The sequence below is a fragment of the Cnephaeus nilssonii genome (assembly GCF_951640355.1).
Source record: "Cnephaeus nilssonii genome assembly, chromosome: 15".
Classification (NCBI taxonomy): domain Eukaryota; kingdom Metazoa; phylum Chordata; class Mammalia; order Chiroptera; family Vespertilionidae; genus Cnephaeus; species Cnephaeus nilssonii.
The window spans coordinates 1,202,760-1,223,821 of NC_137086.1; the positions used below are offsets into that span (position 1 = coordinate 1,202,760).

The following is a 21,062-nucleotide window of genomic DNA, read 5'->3' on the forward strand; positions in this document are numbered from 1 at the left end:
CCGCCGCGGTGATTAAATCCTCAAACCCAGCCCGGCGAACAGAAACGGGACGCCCTTGACCTGACAGGGCACGTGGACCAACGTGAAGCCAAGGCCACTCGGGCCAATGGGGCCGGACTGGTTCGCTCTCTGGGCCCCTGCAGGCCCTCCTGCCGCCAGACCCCTCCCCCTCCCCCCTCCCCCTCCCCTCCCCTCTCCCCCCTCAGGAGGAGACCCAGCGGGGAAGTGGGCGCTCCCTCCCAGGTCACAGCTCCGTTCATCCAGAGCACGCCTGGACGTTGCGCGGGGTGACCCGGCGTGCGTGTCTTCCTGGGGCCGGGCCTGGGTCTGCGGCTGGCGCCCCGGTGGCCTGGCCCGGCGGCCGGTGGGAGGCCCGGCGGTGGCCCGTGTCTGCCGCAGGGAGACGGTGATGCAGGCCCCGCTGCGGTCTCTGTCTTGTTGGCTTCGGGCCGTCACTGGTCCCTCTGGGACCGACTCTCCAGCGGACAGACCGCACGCTGCTCCTGGGCCGGCGTGTCCACGGCTCCTCCCCGCCCACCGCCCAGCTCCCCGACCCCACGGGTGTGGGACGTGCTGGCGGCTGTCACCGGCTCCCCGAAAGGCCAGCCAGACCCAGCTGGCGTGCCAGAGCCCCGATGCCAGCCCGGTTCCCACAGGAGCTGCGGAAGCGCCGGGCAGCGGGGTCCTCGGGGACAGACAGCGAGGCGGCCCCCCAGCACCCCCCGAGCTGGTGGGGGTTCCAGAATGGCCCCAGCACATGGCGGGGTCCGGCTCTCAGAGGGCTTCCCGCTGCGCCCATAGGACGGACGCACAGACAAACCCAGCTGGCGGCTGTGACAGCGACGCACGGACGGACAGAGGGACAGACAGAGAGGGCAGGCTCTCCGTCCGTCCTTCCACCCGGAGCAGCCACCCGTTTAGGAGGAAAAGGAGCTGTGTTTTGAGAGCAGCCTGGTAGAGAGAACCCCTCCTACCCCCCCCCCCCCCCCCCGTGGGCGTCTCAGCGGGAACCTCGAGAGGCGAGGTGTGTCCCTCGGGCAGTTCCCAAGTCGCGCAGCGGCTGGGACCCCGGCCGTCACGGGGCCGCCCTCTGAGTCATGGTGGGAGCTCCGGGAAGTGGATGTGGCATCTGCGCCAAAGCCACAGCCCACGTGGCCCCTGTTCTGGGCGAGCCCACGTGACCGTAACCGATTTCCCGAAGGTCCTGGGCCGGCCACCCGTCCCCATCAGCCCGTTTCTGTGCGTCTGGGCAGGGGGTGCCAGGTGGGGGGTGCCGGGCGGGGAGTGCCGGGGGGGGGGGGCGGGGGGCGGGGAGGTGGGCCCGACACCTCCATGCAGATGCCACGCCCCCACGTTTGGCCGCACGCACCTGAGAATACAGGCCGTGGAGAGAGACGGGTGCCGTGTGTTCCCGCCTCCGTGGGCTTGGCCAGCGGTCGGCAAACTCATTAGTCAACAGAGCCAAATACCAACAGCACAACGATTGAAATTTCTTTTGAGAGCCAAATCTTTTAAACTTAAACTTCTTCTAACGCCACTTCTTCAACACAGACTCGCCCAGGCCGAGGTATTTTGTGGAAGAGCCACACTCAAGGGGCCAGAGAGCCGCATGTGGCTCACGAGCCGCGGTTTGCCGGCCACGGGGCTGGGCCATCAGGGCGTGGCGTTCGCCGGCCCAGAGGCTGCCCCCGCGGCCCGCACGCGTCGGGGTTCAGACCCCAGGGTTCACGGCAGCTTTTGGGGAGCAGACTGTTGTCTCCAGTCAGGTGTGATGCCTGTAGAATCGGGGTCGCCCTCTGGCCTTGGGCTGGGCCCAGGGACGCTGGCTCCTGCCTCCGCAGGCGCCCTGAGGGGCCGGGGGCTCGGCTCCTGTGTTGCTGAAGTGGAGTCCGAGCCCGTTCCCGGTTCCGGTGGCGAGAGCGGCCAGGGCGGGCACGCGGCGCCGGCAGACACCTGGGGAGGAAGCTCGCGCAGCCACGAGGGAGCGTGCGGGAGAGCAGCCCCACGCGGGAGGGGGGGCCGCAGGGCCACAGACCGGCCGCTCCGCCTGCCCAGCCTCCTCTGGCCTCGGCTTCCTCGCCTGGGAGAGGAGGGGTCTTGGGGTTGTGTCTGCACACGAGTGGGCGGCGTGGCTGTGCGCCTCCTGCTCCCACACCCGACTGCCGGGAGTCGGCGGCTCTCCCAGCCCCCCCCCGGCCCCCCCAGTCTGTTTACTTCCTGAGCCCGAAGGCCCCGGAGAGGGCGGGCAGCGGCCTCGGCACTGACGGGATTGTGAGCTCATGGGGCGGTTGATGCCAGCTAAGGGGTGAGTGTGTGTGTGTGTGAGAGTGTGTGTGTGTGAGTGTGTGTGAGAGTGTGTGTGTGAGTGTGTGAGTGTGTGTGTGAGAGTGTGTGTGAGTGTGTGTGTGAGTGTGTGTGTGTGAGTGTGTGTGAGTGTGTGTGTGAGTGTGTGTGTGAGTGTGTGTGTGTGAGTGTGTGTGTGTATGTGTGAGTGTGTGTGTGAGTGTGTGTGTGAGTGTGTGTGTGAGTGTGTGTGTGTATGTGTGAGTGTGAGTGTGTGTGTGTGTGAGTGTGTGTGAGTGTGTGTATGAGTGTGTGTGAGTGTGTGTGTGAGTGTGTGAGTGTGAGTGTGTGTGTGAGTGTGTGTGAGTGTGTGTGTGAGTGTGTGTGAGTGTGTGTGTGTGAGTGTGTGTGTGAGAGTGTGTGTGTGTGTGTGAGTGTGTGTGTGAGTGTGTGTGTGTGAGTGTGTGAGTGTGTGTGTGAGTGTGTGAGTGTGTGTGTGAGTGTGTATGTGTGTGAGTGTGAGTGTGTGTGTGAGTGTGTGTGTGTGAGTGTGTGTGAGTGAGTGTGTGAGTGTGTGTGTGAGTGTGTGTGTGTGTGTGAGAGTGTGTGTGAGTGTGAGTGTGTGTGTGTGAGTGAGTGTGTGTGTGTGAGTGTGTGTGTGTGTGTGAGTGAGTGTGAGTGTGTGTGAGTGTGTGTGAGTGTGAGTGTGTGTGTGTGTGTGTGTGTGAGAGAGAGAGCGACTTGGAAGAACCCTGCTCCCTGCTCTGTGTTTGAAACAAACCTGCCCCCCCCCCCCCCATACCCTCCTGGCTTTTGGGTTTGTCGTTTGTTTTCTTTACGCCTTTTCTCGTCTTTCCCTTCGAGCACAGGGGACCCGTTTGCGGTTGGGAAGGAAGGACAAACCCTTGTCTCTCTCCTTGCGTCCGATGTGACGTCAGCGGGGATCTCACGGCCCGGCCTCGCCCTCTGAAGGTCGGTCGCTTCCTGGGATTAGATTCCTGTCCCGATGGCGTTTCTTTCCCAGAGGCGTGCTTAGATGTGAAAGCGATAACACGCCGCCCGGCCGCGTGGCTCGGGGTGAGCGTTGACCTAGGAACCAGGAGGTCGCGGTTTGAGCCCTGGTTGAGGCGCACGCCCAGGTTGTGGGCTCCATCCCAGTGGGGGCGTGCAGGAGGCAGCCGGTCCGGGTTCTCTCTCATCACTGGTGTCTCCCTCCCTCTCTGAGGTCAGTAAGAACGTGTGTTTAAAAGGACGGAACGTGCGGGGAGCGGGGAGCAGGGTGGAGCCGGAGCCCCGAGCGTTCGGGACACGGGAGCGAGCCAGTTGGGACTCTCGCCAGGACAAACCCCGTTGGCACCGCCCGCCGAGCCAGCGACCGCCCACTCCTCGCCGCAAACCCAGCTCGCCCGCTGTATTCTGGGCGCAGCAAGCTGCTCCCGTAATTGAAGCGTGTCCTGCGGCCGCGGCCGTAGTGAGGGCTCCGTGCCCACTCGCAGGAGGCCTGGTGGGGACGTGCCTCCCCTCCCCTCCCCTCCCCTCCCCTCCCCGCCCCGCCGGCCTCCCCTCCCCTCCTCTGCCCGCCCCGCCGGCCTGACCTCACAGTTGACAAACAGACATTTTCTCCGCTCGCCCGGAGAGACCCAGTTCCCGCCTGTGCTGTTTACAGACGGGGTAGCCGGGGGCGGGGAGAGAGGAACGGCCTCGGGACAGAGGAGATGCTTCCTGCACCGCAGGTTCATCACCTGGGCCGGGGTGATGGCCTCAGACCCCGGGTGGGTGACCTCTGCCCTCCGTACTCTGACCCCGGGTGGGTGACCTCTGCCCTCCGTACTCTGACCCCGGGTGCATGACCTCTGTCCTCCGTCCTCTGACCCTGGGTGGGTGATCTCTGCCCTCCATCCTCAGACCCTAGGTAGGTGACCTCTGCCCTCCGTCCTCTGACCCCGAGTGGGTGACCTCTGTCCTCCGTCCTCTGACCCCAAGTGGGTGACCTCTGCCCTCTGTCCTCTGACCCGGGTGGGTGCCCTCCGTGGCGCCGTCGGAATCCGCCCGTTGCCCTGCGTGAAGGGGGAGGTCGGCGGGCTCCTGCGGGTCGCACGCGGCGGAGTGAGGGAGGCGAGGGCCGGGCTTTCATTCCGGGGAAAGCTCCCTCGGGCGCGGCCTCCCGGGTGTTTCTTAGCGTCTGTCTCCACGGCTGTCGCCACGTCCTTCTTCCTCAGGACACGTCCTGTGTCTCACCGCGGAGAGCGAGCCCCGTCACGCCCAGTAGTGACCGGGGTGCAGGGCGGGAGCCGCGGCGGGTCTGGCTGGGCCGACCCAGGTCCCGGAGGAGGACGCAGGCCCTCCCGGCTCAGCCCGAGCGCGGGGCCTGGACGCCGGTCTCTGGACACAGGTGGCGCCGGCGCCGTCCCAGGCGGCCGATGTGACGGGCGTCCCGGGCACGAGCTCCCTGCCGCCGGGAAGCTTCCGGCGAGGCAGAGGGGTGACCCCTCGAACAGTGTCACCCCGCGTTTGCCCGCGCCGAGTGCGGGCGGCGAATGTTGTGCCGGCCCAGGTCCGTGGCGCGTCTTCTCGGGGCCGGGCCCACCGCTTGGGCGGAGCGGGCTCTGTTACTCGTGGCGCGTCGTTCTAGAACATGCACGTCCGACTCAGAAGCTCGCCGGCCAGATGAACGAGGTTCGAGTGGATGTGGCCGCAAAAACCAAAAGCTTCCATTTTCTTTTTGTTTTTCTAAAAGCTTCCATTTTCACAGAAGCGTGGGTTTGTTCCGATAGAGACACGCTGAGGACAAAGGGCTGAGATAAACGAGGCATCGTTCACATAAAACAATAGGTCCTTTTAATGAAAAGTAATATTTTTTCTTGAACATTAACTTACCAGACACTGAGTAACTGCACAAATGAATACGCATCACGCAAATAAACCTATTTTTCTCTTCTCCGAAAGCGAGATATTTCCTGTTGCGCACACCAAACAAGTCAGTCCAAGACCAATGGCGTGGCCACCGGCTGCTAAAACATTCGCTGCCGGTATTGGTGGGGAGAAATGGTGCGCCCGCGCGTAAGGGAGATGAATGCAACACGATTATAGTAACCAGTCATTAGTGACGTTGTAGTTCGTTATTAATAATTATGTACAACAGGATATTGTAAAAATTAAGTTACGAAATTTTTGTTAAAATGTTTCTTTCATATCATTATATTGGCTGGGCCGCAAAAATTTCCGTTGTGGGCCCTGACCGGTTTGGCTCAGTGGATAGAGCGCCGGCCTGCGGACTGAAGGGTCCCAGGTTCGATTCCGGTCAAGGGCATGTACCTTGGCTGTGGGCACATCCCCGGTGGGGGGTGTGCAAGAGGCAGCTGATCGATGTTTCTCTCTCATCGATGTTTCTAACTCTCTTTCCCTCTCCCTTCCTCTCTGTAAAAATCAATAAAATATATTTAAAAAAATATATTGGTTGTGGGCCGCATGTGGCCCGCGGGCCGTAGTTTGAGGACGCCTGCTCTAGATAATGCCTCTCAGTCGCCTTCGTGCGCTCTGCACAGGGGTGAGCAGACCAGGTGAGGACGCTGCCGCGGAGCGGAGGCTCCGGGAGGGGAGGTCAGCGCCACGGGGAGGGACACGGGGACGGGGACGGGGCTGAGCCTGCAGGCAGGAGCGGGGGGGGGGGGGGGGGCTGAGGTGTGGAGGAGCGGGTGAGGGGTCTGCCTGTAACGTGGTCACGGGAGTCACGGGCCCGAGCTGGGGGACGTGAAGAAGCCGTGTCGTGGCCGCACGCAGGTGTCCGGAGCCGAGACACAGGTGTCCCCCCCCGCCCCCCCGGACCCCCTCCTACCGTATCCGCGTTGGCCCGTGGCGAGCAGACAGGAGAGGAGAGGGCACGTGGCCAGCAGACCAGGGGGCTGGGCCTCCACAGCCTGGAAGGCAGGACTCCCCTGAACCCCTCTGGGTCAGAGGCGGGGCTGCCCTGTGCGTGAGGAGAACGTGGGTCGGGCCTCGCGGGTTCCATTCTTTTTGGTGCCGTCGTTCTACGCTCAGGCGGCCTCAGGCTTTGCACCCTGAAGAGACCGTATCCCAGGAGACCCGCTATTGGGTCCGCTCTCTCCTGCCCGGAGACGACTTCCGGGCCGCTCCCGTCCGTGCCCGCCACCCAGGGCTGCACGCAGAGGGACCCCCACGGAGGGACTCCCCACGGAGGGACCCCCACGGAGGACTCCCCACGGAGGGACTCCCCACGGAGGGACTCCCCACGGAGGGACCCACCACAGAGGGACCCCCACGGAGGGACTCCCCACGGAGGGACCCACCACAGAGGGACCCACCACAGAGGGACCCACCACAGAGGGACTCCCCATGGAGGGACTCCCCACGGAGGGACCCCCACGGAGGGAACCCCCACGGAGGGACCCCCCACGGAGGGACCCCCACGGAGGGACCCCCACGGAGGGAACCCCACGGAGGGAACCCCACGGAGGGACCCCCACAGAGGGACTCCCACGGAGGGACCCCCCACGGAGGGACCCCCACGGAGGGACCCCCACGGAGGGACTCCCACGGAGGACCCCCACGGAGGGACCCCCACGGAGGACCCCTCACGAAGGCCCTGGCAGTGAGCCAGGCTGTGGCCGTGGCTGGAAATCAAGGCGTCCCCCAGGCCCTGATGGGGTTCCCCGCGGGATGCTCCCGGCTGGGGCGCACCTGCTCCAGGTGGGTGTTTCCTCAGGATGAGGTGAGGTCGCATCTGCTTGGGGGGGGAGGGGAGGGTGCGTCAGTGGATCAGGGGAGTCCCTCGGGGGTGGGCTTGGGCCGAGCTTCCTGCTCGGGAGACAAAGGAGCTGGGGCTGCGCAGAGCCTGCCGTCGGCCCGGGCGCTCCTTCCGTCTTTGTGAATGTTCCTTTTTTAAAAATTATTATTTTTTAAACGTATTTTTATTGACTCCAGAGAGGAAGGGAGGGAGACGTATAGAAACACCAACGATGGGAGAGAATCACTGATCGGCTGCCTCCTGCACGCCCCACACTGGGGACCGAGCCCGCAGCCTGGGCGTGCGCCCTGACAGGGATTCGAACCCTGACCTGGTTCCTAGGCCGCCGCTCAGCCCCTGAGCCCCACCGGCCGGGCTCCGTGAATACCCTTTGGTGAAAGCTCCGTGTCGGCACCGGGGTCCTGGCCGCCATGTCGGAACTGATCCTGAGTAAGTCCTGTGTTTTGTTTTCTGCCTCTGGGGCTCCCCGCGTGGGGGATGGCGGGACGGGCGAGGTCCTGGGTCCAAGGGGGGACGTTCCCAGCGTTCGCAGCGGTTCCGTGGTCACGCCCCCCCTCTGACTTGGGATCTGTCCTCTGCCCGTGGGTCTCCCCGGCGGGGCAGGGAAGACAGAGATGGGGCCTCGGGGTCCCCCGAGTGCCTGTGGGGGGCGCCCTCCCGGAGGGGTGCGGGCGTGGACCTGTGGCTGAGGCGCGGGAAGCAGAAGTCGTTGAGGGGGGTGGATGGAGCTGCGGGGGGTGGGCCCTTCCTGACCTCCTGACCTTGGCCACGCCCCTTACCCGCGGTCTCGCTGTCCATCCCAGGACACTGAGGACCTGGCCTTCGTCCTGGGGGGGGGCGGGGGGCGAAACGGCAGATTTCCGGGTGACGGGCGGCCTCTGGCAGTGGCCGTGGGGACACGGGGTGGGGGGGCTGTCTGACTGCCCTGTCCTCTCCCGGGCCGCGGGTGCGGGGTGGGGTTGGATCCGGGCCCCTGAGGGGCCTGTCGGTGCGGCACCAGGCCGCGCCCTTCCCCGCGCCCGGGCCCGTGGCTTGAAGAGGTGAGGGCGTCGCTTCACGCCGCGAGTGCGTGTTCTCCGGTCGGAAACAGTGGTGGCGTCTTTTCTGAGGGGGCGTTTCTGTGCCCCAGAGGGGGACCAGCCCAACAGCGGCCGTGCAGGCGAGACCCCCGTCCGGGCAGGAGCGGGGACGCACGGTCAGGAAGGGTCCCTGGCCACCAGCGGCCACGCTGAGACGCAGTCCCGGTTCCTGGACCTGCACGGAGGCCTTGGCCCCCACGCGTGGCCCTGCTCCATCCGCCCCCCCCCCAGGGCCCCCAGGGTGGCCGGGCCCCGAGCCCAGAGCGTCCAGGCTGTGTCCGAGGAACAGGCTTTGGCCGGCGCCTGGAAGGAGACAGCCACACCTGACGCCCCTGAGCCGGCGAGCGCTCCAGCCCCACGCCATCCCCCCCGGCCGCGGCAGGAAGGGGGCAGGGCACGGGGTGCCGTGGGCCGAGAGCGTGAGATCGGTTCAGAGCAGGGATGGGGCACCTGCCCCCCCCCCCCGGCTTTACCGCCGAGGCCCGTATGGGCTGCCCACTTCCCAGTCCGTGTCAGGAAAAGACGGGCGTCGGAACGTGGTGAACGTGTGAACGTGGTGAACGTGTGAACGTGGCCCGGGGAGGTTTGCCCAGGACACAGGGTCAGGGAGAGGGTGTGGGCGAGACTCCTGCCGGCCCCTGAGCCCTGGGAGTGAGGAGGCCACTCCACAGGAGGGCGAGTCCCAAGGCCACGGCCCAGCCCGGGACCGCGTGTCTGACTGGTACAGCGCCGCCCGCTGGCCGCCGGCGTCGTGACTCCGAGGCCCGTGGAGGTGGGTCACAGGTCTTTGCTCCCCAGCGGCTCGTTCCTGCGGGGCCGGGCCAGGCTGGCCGGCGTGGGGGCAGGCCGGGACGCGGACGCTGCGGAGACAGTTACAGCTCATGTGTGGGGCCCGGCCGCCCTGGCTCAGGGGTTGAGCGTCCACCTAGGAACCAGGAGGTCAGGGTTCGATTCCCGGTCAGGGCACAGGCCGGGGTTGGGCGCGCAGGAGGCAGCCGGTCCATGATTCTCTCTCGTCATTGGTGTTTCCATCTCTCTCCCCCTTCCTCTCTGAGGTCAATGTTAAGAAGCTCGGGTGTGGGGCTCTGGGGTGCTCTGGAGAAGGGCGCCCCACTGTGTGTCTTCGGAGTGAAGGGCCGGGCTCTGCCCTGGAGGCCGCTCACTCGAGATGCTGCCCCAGCTCGGTGGGTGGTGGGTGTGCAGGTCGGCCCGCCAGAGCCAGGGCGTCTCCAGGCCGCGGCCGGCCTACGCTGGGACCCCTCCACGGCCGCTGGCGGAGGATGCGGTGTCCTCGCCGGGCGCCCCCCAGCCCCCCAGCGGCAGCCGCAGCTGGGCTTGCTGAGGACGCTCGGGCCGTCCCCGCAGCCGCCTGCTGTCTGCCAGGGGTGCCGCCTGCACTGGGATGGGGTGGGCGGGGCGGGCTCCAAGCAGTGGCTCCCCTGCCCCCCGCCCCCCCCCGCCCACCCAGGCATTTCCTGTCCGGCTGCCCAGGCCCCATGCCAGGGTGGGTCCCGATGCCCAAGTGACAGGCAGCCGCTCACCCCGCAGGGCAGGCGGCTGAGTTACCAAGCGCACGGAGCCTCCTGAGCGCCGTGTCTTCATGGATCCGTTCAGGCAGGTTGGGACGGGGGGGGGGGGGGGGGGGGGGGGGGGGCAGCTCAGCCAGCCGGGTCCTCTCCCGTCTGTGGGTCCTCTTTGTCCATTGTGTCTGCTCTTCCGCCCCCGTGAGCCGAGTGTGGCCTGTTTCTGTGGAAGGACGAGAGCAGCGCCCTCCCTCCCTCCCTCCTCCTCCCTCCTCCCTCCTTCCTTCCCCTCCCTCCCTCCCTCCCTCCTCCTCCCTCCTTCTTCCCTCCCTCCTCCCCTCTCCTCGCTCCTCCCTCCCTCCTCCTTCCTTCTTCCTTTCCCTCCCTCTCTTTCTCCTTCTTCCCTCCCTCCTCCCCTCCCCTCTCTCCCCTCCCCTCCCCTCCCTCCTCCCTCCTCCCTCTCCTCCTTGGGGCCAGACCCTCAGGGGTGTGGCTGAGCTGAGAGTGCCTGGAGTCTAGTGGAGCCCCTGCCCCCGGAGCGCCTCTGGGACAAGGCGGTGGTGCCCTGAGATGAGGGTGTCGCCCTTCTGACCTCACCTAACCCTAGTCGCTGCCTGAAGGCGTGGAGGCTGAGGGCTGCTGCGGACGCCTGCTGGGGGCGCCGTAGGTCCACGGCATTTACGTGAGGGCTCACGCTTGGTGCTGCGTGTTCCGTGGACTTTGACAAATGTAGATGATGACACGGTGGCACCGTGACAGGGTCTGCGCAGCCCTCACGGTCGGCTTGTCTCACGCGGTCCTCCGTGTCCCGCGGGGCGTGGGAGTGCGTCGCCTTAGCCGACAGTCTCCCACGTCGGGGAGGCCCGCGGGCTGTGTCCTCCCCTTCGGGGGCACCTCGGCTGCTTCCCGCGCGGGCAGCGATGGGACGCGGCTGCCGTGGCGTCCGCTGCAGGTTCACGTGGATGTGCGTTCCCAGATTTGGGGGCTGATCCTGGGCAACAGTGACCGGAAATAGTCAGGTGTTCTGTCCAGTGACAGGAGCGCGGGGGCTGCGGGTGGGGGGGGGGGGGGAGACTGGCTGGCCGTGCTTTCCTGCCCTTTGCTCGCTGAAGGGGTGCAGGTGGGAGGAGCGGGACCCGCAGCCGCAGCCGGGGACGGGGTCCTGGCTCCGTGGCCACGTCGCCTGCTCAGGTCTGGACCGCCCCCTCGGGCTGAGCTCCTGCAGCGCTGACCCCTCGTCCGCTGTCCCCTCGTCCGTTCCGCTCTCTCCTCGTCCGGTTCGCTGTCCCCTCGTCCGCTGTCCCCTCGTCCTCTGTCCCCTCGTCCGGTTCGCTGTCCCCTCGTCCTCTGTCCCCTCGTCCTCCGTCCCCTCGTCCTCTGTCCCCTCGTCCGCTGTCCCCTCGTCCTCTGTCCCCTCGGCCGTTCCGCTGTCTCCTCGTCCGGCCCTCTGTCCCCTCGTCCGGCCCGCTGTCTCCCGTCACAGCTCCGTGCACGCCCGGCCCGCGCTGAAGGGGCAGTGACCTCCTGACCCTTCGGAGCTGCTTGGATGGGACAGAACCCACCAGATGTTCTTAAAATAGCTGGCTGTTTCGTAAGGCTCCCGCTCCCGGGGGACAAAGACTGTTTGCTTTGCTTTGCATTGTGACTCCGAGCAAATGCCCACTCAGCCTCGCAGCTGTGGGCTGTTTACCGTCCTCCTCGCTGTCCTGTGTCCTGTGCGTGGGGCTCGGACAACAGGCACGTTTAGGGGGTAAAATAGGTCCCATTGTCATCAGAGTCGGGATTTTGAACGCAGGCCAGAGGGAATCTGCCCTCGAGGGGGACGCTGATGGGCCTGGGGAGCCAGGGTCTGACCTGAGATGGTCAAGGCTTGGGGGGGGGGGGGCGGGGGCAGGGCAGAGGGGAGCCACGCCATCTCAAGGTCAAGCGGAAGCGGCCGTCCCGGAGAAAGGAAGGAGAGGTCGAGCCTGCAGTGTGTGCGAAGGGTCACGGCTCCGCAGCGATGTAAACAGGAAGGGGCTTTCGCGGGGCTGGCGGCGAGCTGGGCTGGGAGGACCGCCGTGGGACCTGGTCTGGGTGACAGGCGGTGGTTAGGGCGGGAGGAGAGCCGGGGGTGGGCTTCGGGGGCTCCCGGTGGCAGGGGGACCCCTCGGTTCCCGCCCTTCTGAAACGCACTTGGGCCACGTCCGCCCGGGACCCCACGCGCTTCCCGAGCAGGCGGCGGTCCGGGAATGCGAGGACGCTCCCGCGCGCAGCAGGTGTGCGTGGAGGTGACGGGGACTCGGGTTTGGAAACGCAGGAGGGAGGGTGATCTCCCCAACATCGCGCACCCAGGGCCCAGCGAGAGCTGGACCTCACGCCCCTTGATTCCAGAGCATCTGTTTACCCCGAGACGCTGCCCCGGGCCTGGAGACTCGGACCCAGGCCTTTCAGCACAGCCACCCCGCCCCTCCCAGCAGCGAGCCGCCACTGCCCCCTGGAGGACACTGCCAGTATTCTTTTTTAAAAAACATTTTTATTATTGATCTCAGAGAGGAAGGGAGAGGGAGGGAGAGAAAAACATCAATGAAGAGAGAGAATCATGGGTCGGCTGCTCCTCCCTCCCCCCCGCCCGAGGTTGGAGCCTGAAACCCGGGCCTGTGCCCTGACCGGGAATCGAACCGTGACCTCCTGGTTCCTAGGTCGACACTCAACCCCCGAGCCGCCCGGCCAGGCAGGACACTTCCAGTCTCGCGTGACCGCAGGTGAGGGCTGGTGGTCCCCAGCAGGGCCCTGGGCCCTGATTTTGCCCAGAATCCCATGTTCTGCCTCGTCTTGTCACGGGGTCATTTTCAAATACGTTTTATTGATCCCAGAGAGGAAGGGAGCGGGAGAGAGAGAGAGACATCCATGATGAGAGAGAAGCATGGATTGAGCGGCTGCCTCTTGCACGCTCCCAGCTGGGGATGGAGCCCACCACACGGGCATGTGCCGGACCTGGAGTCGAACCCTGACCTCTGGGTGGGGAGGGCCAGCGTGTGTCGCGAGGATGGGGCGTGGGCCTCGCCTCCACGGTGTGCTGGGTGTGACACAGAGGTCCCCGAGCGAGCAGACCGGGACCTGCCAGGGCGTAAGGAGGCCATGGAGCCTGGGCCGTTTCCGAGGTTCGGGCCGCCCTGGGGTGTGGATGGAGCCAGGGTGGAAGGCGGGGTCCCTCCCGAGGTCACCGGGGCCGAGGTCACCGCCCCCATCGACGGCTCTCTCAGCAGAAGCACCTCCGGCTGCTAAGGCTTTGCCCTCCTGGCCTGGGTGCTGGCGCGGGGGCGGGGGGTCCCCTTACTCAGTGGCCCTCAGAGGGATGGAGGGAAGTGTGGGCCGGGGGGGTCTCTCACCATCTAACCTTGACTGTCACCATCCACACGGGGAAGGAACCACCCGCAGACCCAGGTCAGGGGCCTCTGGGGAACCTCTCCGAGCACCCCAGTGGGTCCCCGAAACCCCAGGGTCAGCGGCAGGGCCTCGGCCCCCGCCCGGGTCTCCCCTCCAGGCTGCAGCCGGGAGACGCGGCCCCTGCCTGCCCCGGCGCAGGGGGAGGGGGGGTCTGACCGCGCCTTCTCTCCGCAGACTGCTCGGCCATGACCACGGCGTGGTACCGGCCCACGTGGGACCTGGCCCTGGACCCGCTGGTGTCGTGCAAGCTGTGCCTCGGCGAGTACCCGGTGGAGCAGATGACCACCCTGGCCCAGTGCCGCTGCGTCTTCTGCACGCTGGTGGGTGCACGGGCCTCTGCAGGGCGTCGGGGTCTGCGTCCCGGTCTGCAGACCACACCTGTTTTGGGTCACATGTGTGTTTGTGTGGATTCCAGAGAAGCGGGGAGAGGGGAGAGGGGGAGAGAGAGAAACATCCACGATGAGAGAGAATCCTGGACCGGCGGCCTCCCGCACACCCCACCCTGGGGGTCGAGCCCGCAACCCGGGCCTGTGCCCCGACCGGGAATCGAGCCGTGACCTTCGTGACCGCCTAGGTATAGGCTGACGCTCAGCCTCTGAGCCACGCCGGCCGGGCCACGCCTCCCTCTACGTGGGGCAGCCCCGTGCTGTGGGCGGGCTCAGCTGGGATCCCGAGCTGCCTGTGGCCCCCACTGGTCCAAACCAGAATGTTTGGAAACCCCGTTTAGAGCTCCGTGAGACGGGCTTTACTGGGCCCAGGGATTTGCTCGTAACGATGACGGGGCCTCCGTGCCCGTCGGCCTCACTCGGACGCAGCCTTTTGCTCGTCAGGAAGGTGGGGGGGGGAGGGTTCGTTCTCCCCTCACCTCATTCACTGTCCTTGGTTCCCCTTCCCATTCAAACTCCAAAACAGAAAGAGCCGTTTTCTTTCCACTTGAAAGGCAACAACCACAGTCCCTGCTGAATGTCACTCTGACCCTGGACCCTGTGGGTGGCCGGTGCGGGCACTGACCGGCTGAGTGATGACCCGCCACCCACAGTCCTTCCTGCCTTCAGGGCTCGGTCTTGTCTCTGGGGGAGCCGCCAGCGCCTTCTTTGGTGACTGGGTTTTCACGTCGGACTGAGGGGGGGTCGTCGGGTCCCGTGAGAATACCGAGAGGCGGCCATGACACAGCGGGCACTACCGCGCTGCCCCTGACAGGGCGACCCGGCCCTCCCTGTCCCCTGTCCCCCGGTCCCCCTGACCCCCTGACCCCCTGCCCCCATGACCCCCTGCCCACCTGTCCCCCCTGCCTCCCACCCTCCTTCCCCCCTGTCCCTGCCCCCCCTGCCCCCCTGCCCCCTGCCCCCCTGCCCACCTGACCCCCCTGCCCACCTGTCCCCCTGTCCCCCCTTCCCCCTGTCCCTGCCCCCCTGCCCCCCTGCCCCCCTGTCCCCCTTCCCCTCTGTCCCCTGCCCCCCTGCCCCCCTGCCCCCCTGTCCCCTGTCCCCCTTCCCCCCTGTCCCCTGCCTCCCTGTCCCTGCCCTCCCTGTCCCCTGTCCCCCTGCCCCCTGCCCCCCTGTCCCCCTTCCCCCTGTCCCCCCTTCCCCTGTCCCTGCCCCCCTGTCCCCCTGCCTCCCTGACCCCCTGTCCCCCTTCCCCCTGTCCCCCTTCCCCCCTGTCCCCTGCCCCCCTGTCCCTGCCCTCCCTGTCCCGTCCCCCTGCCCCCTGCCCCCCTGTCCCCCTTCCCCCCTGTCCCCTGCCCCCCTGTCCCCCTGCCCACCTGTCCCCCCTGCCCGTCTGTCCCACCTGTCCCCCTTGCCCACCTGTCCCCCCTGCCTACCTGTCCCTCCCTGCCCGCCTGCCCACCTGTCCCCCCTACCCATCTGCCCCTCTGCCCACCCTGCCCACACGTGCCCGTTTCACGGATGCGTCTCTGGTCTGTTTCAGTGCCTGAAGCAGTACGTGGAGCTCCTGATCAAAGAAGGATTCGAAACCACCATCAGCTGCCCGGACGCCGCCTGCCCGAAGCAGGGCCGCCTGCAGGAGCACGAGGCGTGTGCCAGGACAGCCGGGGAGGGGGCGCAGGGAAGGGGGGCAGGGGGTTCTGTGGCGGCTGAGCCAGCCTGTGGCCCAGTCCTCAGCTGGTCACACCCCTCGTCCGTGTGTTTCCTCCCTCAGATCGAGTGCATGGTGGCGGCTGAAATTATGCAGAGATACAAAAAGCTACAGTTTGAGAGAGGTAGGTGCCCGGCAGACGAGCCAGTGAGGAGGCCTCTGACTGCCCCGGGCGACCGGCGGGCGTGTTTCCGGTGGAGGGCGTGGGGCATCCTTCGCTGCGACAGGAGCAGGGACGGGGCTGGCAGTTCTGGGGGTCAGCCGGCATTCTGAGTTCTCCAGCGCCCCGAGCTGGAGGGCCTCGGGGAGCCGTGTGGCAGCAGGAGGGGCTCACGAGCCACGTCGGTTACAGAGACGTGGGCTCCGGGGTGGTGCAGCGAGGGGGGACCCGGGGCGGCGAAGGCCCGGCCGCTGAGGGCTGAGCCCTGGGACCTGCACGGATGTGGGAGCCGCAGGCGGCGGGAAGGCCTGCGGGAGGGTGTGGCCACCTTCCCCCCAGCCTGACCTCTCCCTGCACTCCGTCCGTCCGGCTCCCGCCCGCCTGGACCTCCAGGTCTGGGCCGAATCTCCGTCAGCGACCCACAGCCGCCGAGGCCGTCTAACCCGTTGCACTGATGCCGCGGAGGCCAACGGGCTCCCCCTGAGTTCCATCCTAGTGGGTGGCGGGGAGGGGGCGATCCCTCCCCCAGTGCCCTGCCCGCCCTCGCGGCTGGTGCTGGCCTGCCCTGACCCCGGGGTCTCCGGGGCGCGGCGTGGAGCGGCGTGGAATGTGCGTAAGGCTGTGACATCGATAACCGTGTGTGAGATGACATCGCGAGTGTCACAACCCTGATCGCTATCTTTGCTCTGACGTGCACATGCCACGGTGTCTGCAGAGTCGATGCGTGCCCTTTGGCCACGCTCCCGTGTTTCTTTTTTTAAATATATGTTTCCTGATCTCAGAGAGGAAAGGAGAGGGAGAGGGAAACACCAATGATGAGAGAGAATTGTGCATTGGCTGTCCTGCAACCCAGGCACGTGCCCTCGGCCGGAATCGAACCGGGGACCCTCCAGTCCGCAGGCCGACGCTCTGTCCACTGAGCCACGCCGGCCGGGGCCTGCTTCTGTGTTTCAGTTCTGGGCCTTGGGGTCCTCGGAGGAGGGCAGGGTGGCGGACACGCGTGGACAGCGCTCCTTATGCCAAACCTGCTGGTGACCATGCCAGGCCCTAAGACTTCCAGCTCGGTGTGCAGTCACTGCTGTCCACTCTCCCGCCTGGACGGGGTCTCGGGCCCTGGTCTGCGTCACGGGCGTCCGCTCCTGACCCCCGCGGGCCCCGGGTCTGCAGGAAACCGTCCCGACGGGAGTGGGTGCGGAGGAGACCAGAGGACGGACAGTCAGGAGTCTCCGTTCGGTGTCTGTGTTTTAAAGAAATACTGGAGATGTTTTCTCTGGAGGCTCACTTCTCAAAATAACGATGACAATAAAGGAATGTGTGGCCACGTTAGAGAAGCCAAAACCGGCGTTTGGATGGCCTTGGCAGTACTTCTCAGGAGCTTGTTTTATTTAATTAAAAAAAATTTTTTTATTGATTTCAGGGAGGAAGGGAGATAGAAACACCAATGATGAGAGAGAATCCCGGACCGGCTGCCTCCTGCCCGCCCCACACTGGGGATGGAGCCCCCAACCCGGGCCTGTGCCCTGAGCGGGAATCGAACCCTGACCTCCTGGCTCCTTGGTCGGTGCTCAGGCCCTGAGCCAGGCCGCCGGGAGGAGCCTGAGTGTGTCCGCGGGGCCTGGCGTTGGGGTTTGGCCGTTGATCGCGTCCATCCCAGGCCGTGTGGCCGCAGGTCAGCGGGGAGCTCTGAAGAGGCGGTTCCTCGGAAAACATTTCCCGGAGAGAACCCGGCCGCGCAGCCACCTGGGGAGGTGGCCGCCCTGTGACGTCGGGCGCGTTGAACCACGCGGCTGGGTCAGTGTCCCACTGGCCGTGCGTGCTGTCAAGCTCCAGAGCGTGGGCCCAGTCCAAGGGATGTTTTGTTTGTTTTGCATAAAAATGGGCCAGTTTGCGGTTACAGACACGCCTGTGGGACCTGTGGCTGGGAAGCCTGTGCTCACGTGACGTCAGCGGCCCAAACAAACGCGCTCGGACGTCCTGGGGGAAGCGTGTCTGCGGGCACCGCTCACACGTCACGGTGTCCACGCTCAGACGAGCGGCGACTGTGCCGCCGAGCGGCAGGTTTGCAGACGCGGCCTGAGAACACGGGACTCGTTCTGTTTCTTAGAAACGTGTTGTAGCAAAAACCTGCAGGACTGCAACACGTTCTCCGCCGTGAACAACGTGAGGCCCGGCCGGCGGGGCTCCGAGTGAGCGCCGACCTGTGAACCAGGAGGTCACGGTTCCATTCCCGGTCAGGGCACAGGCCCGGGTTGCGGGCTCCATCCCCAGTGGGGGGCGTGCAGGAGGCAGCCGGTCCATGACTCTCTCTCATCACGGATGTTTCTCTCTCTCCCTCTCCCTTCCTCTGTGAGATCAATAAAAATGTATTTATAAATAAAATGAAATGAAATAAGCATGTGAGGCCTGGGTCTGGGCCCGAGGCCCCGTCGTCAGCGCCTGACCCGCGCCCCGTGTCCCTGTGCCAGAGGTGCTGCTGGACCCGTGCCGGACCTGGTGCCCGGCGTCCGCCTGCCAGGCTGTGTGCCAGCTCCCGGAGCTGGGGCTGCGGACGCCCCAGCCGGTGCAGTGCCCGGCCTGCGCCATGGAATTCTGCTCCACCTGCAAGGCCCGCTGGCACCCCGGCCGGGGCTGCCCGGAGACCATGCCCATCACCTTCCTCCCCGGGGACACCAGGTAGGCTCCAGCCCGGGGGGCAGGACTGGGGAGGGGAGGGGGGAAATGGGAGAGGGGGGCTTCCTCCCGGAAGATGCCCGGGAACACTGGTCTCTGGTGCCCCCCTCCTCCTGTTCCTGGGACTCCTTATCACCCCTGGCTCCTGTCCTCCTGGGTTCAGCTTCCCGGCAACCAGGGTGGGGCCGGTGACCTGCCTCCGTGTCGGCTGCGAGGTGGCCCGGCTGATGGCAGCACCGCCGCGTTGTGTGAGTTCGTCTGCCTGCGTGGCTGCCGCCTCCTGCCGCCTCGGTGTGAACGCGCCCCCCAGACCCTGGCGCACAGCGGGCACCCCTTTCCAGGGAGGCGTGTTTGCCACACTCCTCGCCACGCCCTCTCACCCCCTGGCCCTGACGCTGGCTGTCCGGTGTCTTTTACGACTCAGCGTCCACTCGGCCGTTTTCCTGTAACGGAGTCTCTCTTTCTTTTCCAAACGAGACCCCGCCACCCACGGCGCCCGCCCACGTGGCTCACGTTCCCGATGTCTGAGTCTCAGAGGCGTGAGGCCGTGTGGACGTGAGGACGCGGAGACTCCCGGCTGCCTCCCTGCGCACGGCGGTGCAGAGAGAACAGCGTCCGTGGGATTCAGGCCGGGAGGGCGGGAGCACGGTGCACGCAGGCCGCTGTCCGCACGGCCCCGGCGACCAGATCTCCCCACCTGACCCGTTTCTGTCTGAAAACGGCTCCTGGAGACGCTCCCCGGGGTGCGGGCCCTGGTCGTGGCATTTCCTTCAAAACAGCCCCGAGTTCCCCGAGAAAATCGGGTCCTGTGCCCCTCGGTGGCACCGGCAGGCACGGCCGCGTGGCCGGGCCTGGGAGTCTCCTCGCTCGCTGGCGTGGCGCCTGGGGACCGTGTGTCTGCAGCATCGGCTTCGCCGGAGGCCCTGTGAGCGTGTGCAGAGCCGGCCCGGGCCCACCAGCTCCCACGCACCGGCAGCCACTTCTTCCACAAGAGCGGACGGACGGACGGCGTTCCGTCCTCACCTGAACACCTGCGTTCCTTTTTTAAAAATATGTCTTCATTGATTTTTAGAGAAAGAGGAAGGGAGAGGGAGAGAGAGATAGAAACATCCATGATGAGAGAGGATCCTGGATCGGCTGCCTCCTGCACGCCCCACCCTGGGGATCGAGCCCACAACCCAGGCCTGTGCCCTGACCGGGGATCGAACCCTGACCTCCTGGTTCATAGGTCGACGCTCAGCCACGGAGCCTCCCGGCCGGGCTCTGTGTTACCTTTTCATCGGCAGCGCAGAACGTGGCTGCCACGTACCGGGCCCCTCGCGCTCGCTGCTGCTGCGGCCGGGCTGGGCACACGGGACGCCCTCGGGCTCAGAGCGCAGGGTCCGCAGCGAGTCTGTAGAGGAGCCAGCCCTGGCCCCGCTCAGCGCCCTCTCGCCTCCCCTGCCCGCCTCCCCGGCTCCCCCGGAGGAAGGTCTGGGGGGCGGCCCGGGGCCTCGCCGGGCAGTCAGCGCGGGCGGTGGCCGTTGGTTTTCTGTGAAAGTAGTGAGACGCATGGACGTGGCCAGCCCTTCGGAAAGCACACGCTGCTCGCATCAGGCGTGAGCGTGACCACAGCCCGTGCCTCAGCCCCCTCCTTCCTGAGCCTCCGTCCTCGTGGCGGGTCACACCATGTCGCAGGGGGTGTGGCTGCTGCTGCTCTCCCCCCGCTGAACTGGCCGCGCCACCCTTCTCCGGTGACTGCTCTCGGAGTTTTTGTTCCTTCCGTGTAGTTTTATCTCGTTTACTAACAAGCGACCTCAGTCCCTCCGGGGAAGCCCCCGCGCCCAGCACAGCCGACCGACCGCCGCCGGGCCCCGCGGGCGGGCCCTGACCCCACTTCTCCCCACAGTTCGGGGTTCAGGCTGGAGGAGGACGACGCGCCCATCAAACGCTGCCCCAAGTGCAAGGTCTACATCGAGCGGGACGAAGGCTGCGCCCAGATGATGTGCAAGAACTGCAAGCACGCCTTCTGCTGGTACTGCCTGGAGTCCCTGGACGTGAGTGCCGCCCGCCCGCCCGCCCACCGGGGCAGGGCGCGGGGACGCAGGCGCCCTGGCCGAGGAGCCGCAGGCTCTGCGACCCCAGTCTCCGTGGTCCCCTGTGCGTTACACACGTGGGGGCGCAGTTTCGCACGTTACCGAATTCCGGTGGTTTTGAGGAAACGGATCACTGCGTGATGTGCTGCTACATCATATGTCTGACTGCGATTCGCCGCCGCTCAGCACTTCCCTAGAGGTTCAGGGTGCCAGTCACGGGGCCCGGAGCCTGGTTGAACAGACTGGCGTCAGGGAGGGGAATCTGACCATCCGGTGGAGGTCAAGGTCATGGGAAGGTGATCTGAGGTCAAGGTGGGCGGTGAGAGCAGCAGGAGGGAGGCAGGGGCAGCCTGTGCCTGGGAGTCAGAGGGCGCTGCTGCCCCCTCCTGGACAGTGGGAGACACTGCAGAGTCTGGCCCCAAGGGTGCCGCTGTTGATGGGCTGAGCTGAGAGCAGCACGTCCCAGGGAGCGGTCTGCCCGGTGCAGGGGGGTGGCCGGTGGGAGAGGGAGCTTCGCAGCCAGGAGCTCCTGCCTGGGACGGAGGCAGACTGAGGTGGAGGCTGCGGGGACACGGCTCGGTCAGGGCAGGCGCGGCCTTGGGGGGGCGGAGCCTCGGGTCGGCCGGATCAGAACCCAGCATCACACGGTTCGCTCTGCTCCACAATCTGGAGCCGCTCAGCAGGAGTGCCGTGGGGCGGTGTGCCGGGCTGGGCGGTCACACTGCAGGTCCCACGGGCCTGGGCGTAAAGAAGGGCGCGGCTGGGACCGGGCACGGCCCCCCTGACTGCTCCTCTCTCTCCCCAGGACGACTTCCTGCTCATCCACTACGACAAGGGCCCCTGCAGGAACAAGCTGGGCCACTCCCGGGCCTCCGTCATCTGGCACCGCACACAGGTAGGCAGCAGCCGGGCTTCCGTCCCAGGGAGTGTGTGTGCGTGCGTGTGTGTGTGCACATGAGTGTGTGCGTGTGTGTGAGTGTG

General features: G+C 66.2%; 1 protein-coding gene across 5 annotated transcripts in view; it reads left to right on the forward strand.

The window, feature by feature from the left end:
• The window catches only part of RNF144A (ring finger protein 144A), a 52,698-nt gene that overhangs the window by 24,080 nt on the left and 7,556 nt on the right, over positions 1 to 21,062 (forward strand). For 3 of the 5 annotated variants that reach the window (XM_079792480.1, XM_079792477.1, XM_079792476.1), the window contains 6 exons: positions 13,254 to 13,399; positions 15,009 to 15,113; positions 15,240 to 15,300; positions 17,802 to 18,009; positions 19,895 to 20,042; positions 20,887 to 20,976. In XM_079792480.1, the coding sequence (XP_079648606.1) occupies positions 13,265 to 13,399; positions 15,009 to 15,113; positions 15,240 to 15,300; positions 17,802 to 18,009; positions 19,895 to 20,042; positions 20,887 to 20,976 (747 nt within the window). In that variant the 5' untranslated portion in view covers positions 13,254 to 13,264. Of the gene's footprint in view, positions 1 to 3,157; positions 3,256 to 12,337; positions 12,395 to 13,253; positions 13,400 to 15,008; positions 15,114 to 15,239; positions 15,301 to 17,801; positions 18,010 to 19,894; positions 20,043 to 20,886; positions 20,977 to 21,062 lie in introns of those variants that run through there. The other 2 variants (XM_079792479.1, XM_079792478.1) reach the window with 2 other exon arrangements.